This window comes from Chiloscyllium plagiosum, chromosome 23 (genome assembly GCF_004010195.1).
Source record: "Chiloscyllium plagiosum isolate BGI_BamShark_2017 chromosome 23, ASM401019v2, whole genome shotgun sequence".
Classification (NCBI taxonomy): Eukaryota; Metazoa; Chordata; class Chondrichthyes; order Orectolobiformes; family Hemiscylliidae; genus Chiloscyllium; species Chiloscyllium plagiosum.
This window is the reverse complement of record NC_057732.1, coordinates 12,459,663-12,468,751: the sequence shown is the minus strand read 5'-3', so window position 1 is coordinate 12,468,751 and position 9,089 is coordinate 12,459,663. Positions and strand designations below refer to the sequence as shown.

General features: G+C 41.8%; 1 protein-coding gene across 4 annotated transcripts in view; it reads right to left on the bottom strand.

Annotated features, from left to right (window-relative positions):
* Positions 1-4,346: 4,346 nt before the first annotated feature.
* The window catches only part of rerg (RAS-like, estrogen-regulated, growth inhibitor), a 90,179-nt gene continuing 85,436 nt past the window's right edge, over positions 4,347-9,089 (bottom strand). For all 4 annotated transcript variants that reach the window (XM_043713544.1, XM_043713545.1, XM_043713541.1 and 1 more), the window contains exon 5: positions 4,347-6,479. In XM_043713544.1, coding sequence (XP_043569479.1) covers positions 6,072-6,479 — 408 coding nt within the window. In that variant the 3' untranslated portion in view covers positions 4,347-6,071. The remainder of the gene's footprint in view (positions 6,480-9,089) is intronic.

Sequence of the window (9,089 nt, the reverse complement as noted above, 5' to 3'; positions counted from 1 at the left end):
GATATCAACATTGATGAAGCCATCAGAAGGAAAGCACAATGGAATGAAACAAAGATATCCATGTCCATGAGAAAATCCCAGGAGACAAGCCACCACAGATTGATAACCTGCAACGGAGGTAGGTGGCAATGAGGTGGTCTCAGGCCTGGCATTGCATTTTTCTATTATCCCGGCACAACTTCAGACACACCATTCACAACAGAATCTTACCTTCCTTCTCAACCAAGGAGGTGATGACTCCTCCTTTTCCCCCTCCATTAAATTCCTCTAGTCCCACTGAATGAGGTTGTGTAGGGTACCAGCAGATATTATAATCCTTGATATTCTCTCTCTCTTACAGGTTCTGCACTGGTGTCATGAACCTTCTAGGTATAGCCCGTTGTCGCCAATATGCCTCTGTTCAGTTAGTGGGGGAGAGCTGGCTGGTGGGTGAGGGGGAATGAGGAGTCAAGAGTTCCCTGGCTAGCACAGGGAACTGAAGGCCTATTTCCAGCCATCATATCCCTTACTGATTCCAGGGAATGTTGACTCTCTCATTAATTGCCCCTCCCATCTGACAAATGCTACAATGGGCAGTAGACCCATTGTAGACCCCTCCCTTAGGGTCTACTCTAACTCTCTCAAATGCATACACTCTGCTAAACAGGGCATTTGCGAACATCCCCAATACATTTGCAAGTGGCAGACTGTGATACGTCATCCATGGAACTGCTGGAAAGGCATAGAAATTCAATGCTGTGATTTTCAACACCACTGAAATTGAATTGTCTCTAAGTCCATGTGGAACAGGTCCTCCTGGAAGAGTTGGCATAAATGAGTGACTCCAGGCCATAGTTTGCTCAGCCTCCTCCAACATTGCCTTTCTGACAATTGCAGAGAGCTGCAATGATTGTGATATGTCGGTCAATATTGCACTGGATGTTGGCACTGGGTAGCATCCAGCACTCCTTAACCTTCTACCATTGCTCACCGGTGCTGTTCTGGCCATTGGTCTGTCTGGTCCTGGCCATTATATGCTAGCTCCTTTGCAGCTACACCACAGTTATCAGAAGTACAGGGTTGATTTGACCTGTCATCTTGTCTGCATGGGGTGATCTGCGAACAAATTGCAGGGAACAATAGGGTCAACTAATTCTTGGGCCCTCGCTCCATTCCATAGCATGTATGCCCATTGGGAAGTCCTTTATGTAGCACTGGGCACAATCCCTCTTCCATCCACAATCACTACCAACTTGGAGGATCACTGACTGATATCACTTTGTGTTGGTGCAGCCACGTATCTGGATACTGAGTTGTAATCCCCAACACAGAAGCCATGATTGTGCACCTTTCCTTAGTTATTATTGTACCTCCCACCTCAGTCCAACATCCTTGTCTTCCCCTTAGGTAATTTCCACCTACCCCTTTGTCAGCCATGACCAGTCCTTGAGGACCTTTTAGTTTCCTCTGTCCCTCAACCTACCATGCATCATCTATCGTCACCAAGAGTCCCACCGTTATCCTCAAGTCTTGGGATTTTTGGACTAATCTTTCCAGTATGACCTTTGCTCACCTTGCAATCATTCTGAACGTATGCTCTTCCCTAAATGACCTAGTATTGTCTCTCTGACCATCATGAGAGGTTGGACCACAGTCACCTCCCTCTCTTCTTCCTTCAATTAGCAGGGGCTGTCCCTTGGTAAATCCTTCCTTTCTCCATCCTTGGTTGCATCTCCGTTGAATCTGGATCTCAGTTAAATGGGACTTGTGGGTCAGGCAGCCATGTTATTGAGTTCAGACAGTGATCAAAGCGATGTGAGGAGACTTGACCATGGCTCCCATCCATTTAACTCTTGATTATCAGCACACACCTTTAGTAGATCGATGGTGTTGACCACTTACTCCACCCATCCAAAATTACCATTTTCCTACTTCAAAGCAATGCATGTAAAGACAGACAGCTTTTCAAAGATGATATTTTAGTAATGGTATACATTATATTTCGAAACCCACTCTACCACTGTGCACCAATGTTTCCTCTAAGTTGTGTAAGTCCACACATACTGATTGGAGGAGAAAGTGAGGTCTGCAGATGCTGGAGATCAAAGTTGAAACTTTATTGCTGGAACAGCACAGCAGGTCAGGCAGCATCCAGGGAACAGGAGATTCGACGTTTCGGGCACAGGCCCTTCTGCCTGTGCCCGAAACGTCGAATCTCCTGTTCCCTGGATGCTGCCTGACCTGCTGTGCTGTTCCAGCAATAAAGTTTCAACACACATACTGATTGGTGAGATGACAACACGCTGACACATTCACCTCCAGTTTCTCCAGCTGCTACAAACATGGACTTCGAAGCAGCTGGAGGAATTATAGTTGACGTGATCTTCCACACTCCCCCAGTGATCCACCAACATCCCCTTCACTCTTGATATATGCAGTATAACGAACATTTGTCCCTCCATTGTTACTGTACCTTCAAATCTTCCTGCTCATTAGCTTCGACTCTAATCTACTCTTCGACCGTACAGATGTTCTCTCTTCCCTCTGAGTCCTCATGCCTACTCTGATAACTGCTTTATCCATGCCATCTGTTGTTAGATTTTTTAACCAGCACCACTCCCCACCATCCCTGCAATGAGAACATTCAATACCGGAACATAAGTTGGCCCGGCTCAAACACTCAACCAAGGAGCAGAAATTCAGGCCAAGGTATCCTATCAAAAACTTTCCCACTGAAAGTTCTGTGTAAGGTCGAGAGCCCTGTAAAGCTTTTAGCCTTTATTATACAGAATTGACTTGATAATTACCACTCCCTACAAATAAAACTGTTTTAATACTGTCTTCAAATGAGGTTATTGATGAGGTTGAGGAAAAAAAAAGGTGAGATGAGAACTTTTTTTAGCAGAGAGTTATTACAATCTGGAATGTATTGCCTGAAAAGATAAGTGTGGATTTGCTAATACTTTTAAGAAGTTTTTAAAAATTCTATAAATCCCTGAAAGAAAAGACATTGCAGGATTATGGGGAAAGTGCACTACACTGGGACTAATGCAACTGAAATGATATATTGAACAAACTGAGATTGTTGTCTTTTCATCTTTTAGAATGGGTTGCAGGTTTTGATTCATAAAATGTAAATCCCAGAACTTATTTTAAAGTTGCATTCTCGAGATAACTTAAGGTTTTATTTAAAATAAAGGTGACATCTCAGCTCAGACAATGCATTATATGTGTTAGGTTAGAGTCTGTCTGTATCCCTGTCTAGAGTTAGACTGGTTCTACTTCTAAGGTGGAATTTATAAAATATTACATGGATTGACTGCCTGCAGATTGTGTGCACTTTTTAAGCAAAACAGAATGTATCTGCAAATATTATTCTGCAAATGCAAATTCACCCAATAGACTTAGGCGTGTGCACGTGCATGAGAGAGTGAGAGTATGTGAGAGTGTTTGCATGTGTACATGTTTGGTAAAGTGTGTATCTGAATGTGATGGAGTTTAAGCCTCAGAGGGTGTACACATGGGTGAGAGTGTGGGGCCGGGTGCGCTGAACTTGGCTATCGTCGTCTGCTCGGCCACTCTGCATTGTTGCGCATCCCAAAATCCGCCTTGGAGGATGGTCACCCGAAGATCTGAGGCCGAATATCCCTGACCGCTGAAGCGTTCCCCCAGTGGGTGGGAACACTCCTGTCTGGCGATTGTTGCGTGGTATCCATTCATCCATTGCCGTAGTGTCTGCTTGATCTCACCAATGTACCGTGTATGACACTGTAATCCTTCGCTATAAATTCTGTGTCTTATGGTCCTGCTCCACAATTACCTGATGAAGGAGCAGCACTCCAAAAGCCAGTGCTTCCAAATAAACCTGGACTTTGGTATTGCGTGATTTTTAACTTTGTCTACCCCAGTCCAACACCAGCTCCTCCACATCATGACTAATAAGTGATCTTGGGATTGAATCAGAGTTAATAGAGTCCATGTAGTTTGCCACAGAAATGATAAGGTTCAAATCAAAGATCTATATTGCCTGAATTTGATTATATTATCGGCTGTGCCATGGACGGAAATTACTATCACTGGCAGCAGAAGGGAAACTCAGCTACCACTATCTCTAGCATAATGAAAAAGGACTTTTGTGCACATCCACAGCATTTTTAAAAAAAAAAAGCACAGCTGTGAAGTGTCACTGATAGAGATGTGAAAGACCATGAATAAATGCCCTCATCTTGCTGTATCACAACCCTGCAGTGTAATCGCCTCCTCTCCTATCAATGCCAGTACATACCTGTCAAGTTGAGACAAATCAGGATGCAGAAATGTGAGTGCACTGATGTACACTGATGCAGTTAATCAAACATTTCAAAGAATAACAAATATTTCAGGATTTATTTTACATGGAAAAGCAAGTTACAACAGCAAAGTGACAGCAATTATATGAGGAGACCTCTTCAGTACATTTGCTCGGTTTTTCCAACATTCAGCATACTCTGAAAATCATCGGTTAATTGTATAGATGAAGGAGTTACCTACAGGCAAATAAATCAGTCCCTTAACAAAACATCTTAAATATTTCAGGGTTTAACAAAAATATCTCTCAAATTTGAATGCATTCATTTTGTATTTTCTGGCATTTAACAAGAGAATTATTCTTGCATTTTATATATAGAACTAAGTTGGTCCTTTTAAAAAATGAATTACAAGATAAATCATGAGATCATTAATTTAAAAAAGAAAAAGCACTTATTTACTTTTCATGGGAGAAAATCTACAATTGCAAACTTATACAGAACACACAAACCTCTCCAAACTTCAAAAGGCTGTTTGATATTTTAGTAACTGATTTACAGATCTAATGAATTTAATTAATAGCTTAACAAATCACAACATTAATTAACCATTTACAGTCCCCAAAAATGACAACCTACTATAGATTGTACAAAGTGCTGTGGAAACAACCAACAGGAGATAGCCAACCTTGGGTTTAATATTAAAAACACAACCTAAATGAAAGGGACCGACAGCTTTTCCAAGCACAGCATTGATTGTATCTATGAACAATCTCAATGATAAATGGTCAGCGGTACAATGGGTTCCAACTGCATAGTTTTCAAATAGATCCAATTTAACTTGGATATTTTAAAACAGCATATTTATTTAGATATATGTATTTATATATATATATACAATTTAGACATCTATCATATTTTCAAACAAATAGTGGTAACAATGCACGCTTACTTTTTTTGTTGTTGAGTCATACCCTGCTCTGATGGTTTTAACTCCTTGCAAGGAGAATGAAGGTACTGTTCCATGGGAGGTAGTGCCTCTCCATAATGTTACCCACCTCTCTAGTTGGTGGCAGTCGGTTTGTAATGAAGGGGGTTTTCACAGGCAAATCCAAGCCTGTGTTTTGCATGTGCAAATATGAGTACTTGCAGCATCAACTGCAAGATGGCCATTGGGAGCCAAAGCTTATCCTTTCTCCACCTTAACACAGGGGGTGCTGAGGTCAACTACAGAGGGTCTACTTTGCACCAAAGTGAGATCAGCTAACTTAGCCCAAGTGATTCTGATTCTTAGCCCAAGTGATTCATTACCTTAACCAGTTAGGGCTCTGAAGATCTTACTTCCCTGACAATTCAGGTTATTAGCTGCAGTCCAATATCCTATTTATTTTACCTGCTCAAACATTGACTTCAAATGGAATGGATTCTTTTCTGAAACTTAAAAATTAGAACACCACTTGAAGAGTTAAAACCCTGAAGCCCTTATTCTTACACATTTTGACCCATTTCAACCTAAAATTAATTAAGTATTTGGGCATGGAAGGATTTAAAAATTAGTCTCATATACGTTTGCACAGTGAGAGTTATCAGCCTGATTCACACTCTTAATTGTGGTACCTAATGCTATAGGACATCAATAGTTTCTGGGAGACTGAGGTTTGTCCAAAAAACAGATCTGAAGCTACATGGAGTTGGAAAGCTAACATCCTTAACTGTTTATTTCCTATTTTGTATGATATAATTCAACTTTTTTGTTGTTGTTTTCAGTTTCTAATTATTTCTCCACCCCTCCTCCTTCACAAATATTTAGCTACTGATTTTGGTCAGCATTTTGTTGATGGCTTGCTTGACATGGGTGGTGGAGCTTCTCCGTCTGGTCTTGCCTTGGATCATTTTACGCCGCCTCACCTCTCTGCACAGTTCATAGAAAGCTTCGTTGATGTTGCCCTCTCCAGTACAGGCTGAACACTCGTAAAAAGCACAGGCCATTTCAGTAGCCATTTTCTCCCCTTCCTCAGTGCTGACCTGCCTGGAGTGGTCCAGATCAGCTTTGTTACCCACAAGGATCAGCGTCACGTTTTTTGGCTTTTTGATTTCATCCAGGAAGTTCTTCAGTGAAATCACTTCCTCAAAGCTAACTCTGTCAGTGATGTCATAAACCAAGACAAAACCCTCTGCCCAACGCATGTGACTTTCTCTCTGAATGGCATCCTCCTGAAAAACAACATCGCATTACATACTGATTGAGGACATCTATGAGATTACTTAGAGAAACACAAACTAATTCATAATCAGACCCAAACCTACATAAAGTGACACTTCTGCCTTTTATGATATCTAGTTAACCTGCACAAGTAGCATCAAAGCAAGAGTTATGCATGTAGGTTTGTGCGCTGAGCTGGAAGGTTCATTTCCAGACGCTTTGTCATCTACTAGGCAACATCTTCAGTGGGCCTCAGGCGAAGCACTGCTGATAAGTCCTGCTTTCTATTTATATGTTTGGGTTTCTTGGGGTTGGTGATGTCATTTCCTGTGGTGAGGTCACTTCCTGTTCTTTTTCTCAGTGGGTGGTAGATGGGGTCTAACTCGATGTGTTTGTTGATAGAGTTCCAGTTGGGATGCCATGCTTCTAGGAATTCTTGTGCGTGTCTTTGGCTTGTTCTAGGATGGATGTGTTGTCATAGTAGAAGTGGTGTCCTTCCTCATCTGTATGTGAGGATGTTAGTGAGAGAGGGTCGTGTCTTTTTGTGGCTAGTTGGTGTTCATGTATCCTGGTGGCTAGTTTTCTGCCTGTTTGTCCAATGTAGTGTTTGTTACAGTCCTTGCATGGTATTTTATAAATGAGATTAGTTTTGCTTATTGCCTGTATAGGGTCTTTCAAGTTCATTAGCTGCTGTTTTAGTGTGTTCATGGGTTTGTGAGCTACCATGACACCAAGGGGTCTGAGTAGTCTGGCAGTCATTTCTGAGATGTCTTTGATGCAGGGAAGAGTGGCTAGGGTTTCTGGACGTGTTTTGTCCGCATGTTTGGGTTTGTTGCTGAGAAATTGGTGAGCACAGACTCATGAACACCAACTAGCCACAAAAAGACAAGATCCTGTCTCACCAATATCCTCACATATGGATAAGGAAGGACACCACTTCGACTGGGACAACACATCCATCCTAGGACAAGCCAAACAAAGACATGCACGAGAATTCCTAGAAGCAAGGCATTCCAACCGGAACTCTGTTAACAAACACATCGAGTTAGACCCCATCTACCACCCCTTGATAAAAGGAGCAGGAAGTGACCTCATCACAGGAAATGACATCACCAACTCAAAGAAACCCAAACATATAAATAGAAAGCAAGACATATCAGCAGTGCTTTGTCTGAGGCCCACTGAAGATGTTGCCTAGTAGGGTGACAAAACATCTGGAAATGAACCTTCCAGCTCAACGAGCAAACCTACATCCAGAACCTCAACCTGAGCTACAAATCTTCTCAAAACTTGCTAAGCAAGAGTTACTCTGTCTTTAATGTTCCTTTAGTTGTACACTTGCACATTGTCCTATTCGCTTCTTTAAGTTCCCAAAATTGAATGAACCGTCCGCTGAGAAAATGGCAACTGTAGCAATAAGCAGTGACTAGTCAGTTAGTTATATATGAAATATGATTTTGTGCTAGCACTGGGATTTCATCAAGAATTCCCTTCAATGCAATGGTTATCACTGCAATGTGGAGGGGGTGGCATAATGGTAATGTAACTGGGCTAGACATCCAGAAGCCCAGGCTAATCCTCAAGGACTTGGGTTCAAATTCCACCATGGGAGCTGGCAGAATTTCAGTTTAATTTATAAATCTGGAATATAAAGCTAATCTCAGTAATGGCGCCATGAAACTGCCATCAATGGAGGTAAAAATCCATCTGGTTCACTAACGACCATCAGGGAAGGAGGTGTGCCATCCATGCCTGGTCTGGCCTACATATGACTCCAGACCCAGAACAATATGGCTGACTCTTAACTATCTGCTGAAATGGAGAAAGTGAAGTCTGCAGATGCTGGAGATCAGAGATGGAAATGTGTTGCTGGAAAAGCGCAGCAGGTCAGGCAGCATCAAGGGAACAGGAGAATCGACGTTTCGGGCATTAGCCCTTCTTCAGCCATTCCTGAAGAAGGGCTAATGCCCGAAACGTCGATTCTCCTGTTCCCTAGATGCTGCCTGACCTGCTGCGCTTTTCCAGCAACACATTTCCATATCTGCTGAAATGGCCTAGCATGACATGACATTTGAAGTCAATTAGGGATGGGCAACAAATGCTGTAAGAAAAGCATGAGAAAAGAAAATATTGTGTAGAAGCTCAGAAACTGTAAGATGAGTTGTTGATCTACATAGCTCCATGGTTTTTCTTCAAATGCATTTGACCCTAAGACAACATGATGACCGTATGACCCTGGTGAATGCTTGTGGCAGACAGTGATATAATCTTAGCTTTCTTTTCATTACTCAGGCTACAACGGTACCACAATAGAGGAGGGAAGCCTTAATATCTTCCCATGTAACCAATTTAAAACAGGCCTTATAACCAATTTAAACTGCAGATGGAACCCTAACAAGGCTGTGTAAGAAACGGTGAAACATGAGAATGATGATTAACCCAGTCTCTCAAGTATGCATTGATAATAACAGAATTTACTCTGCAGTTAATTTGCGAGATACTACTTTATCATGTTATCAGATACCTCACTTCTACATGTAACATATGTAATAGCTAGGATTTCCCTGAAACACTCAAGTTTAATGAATGACAAAAACTATCAGGTTCGGCCAATTATAAAG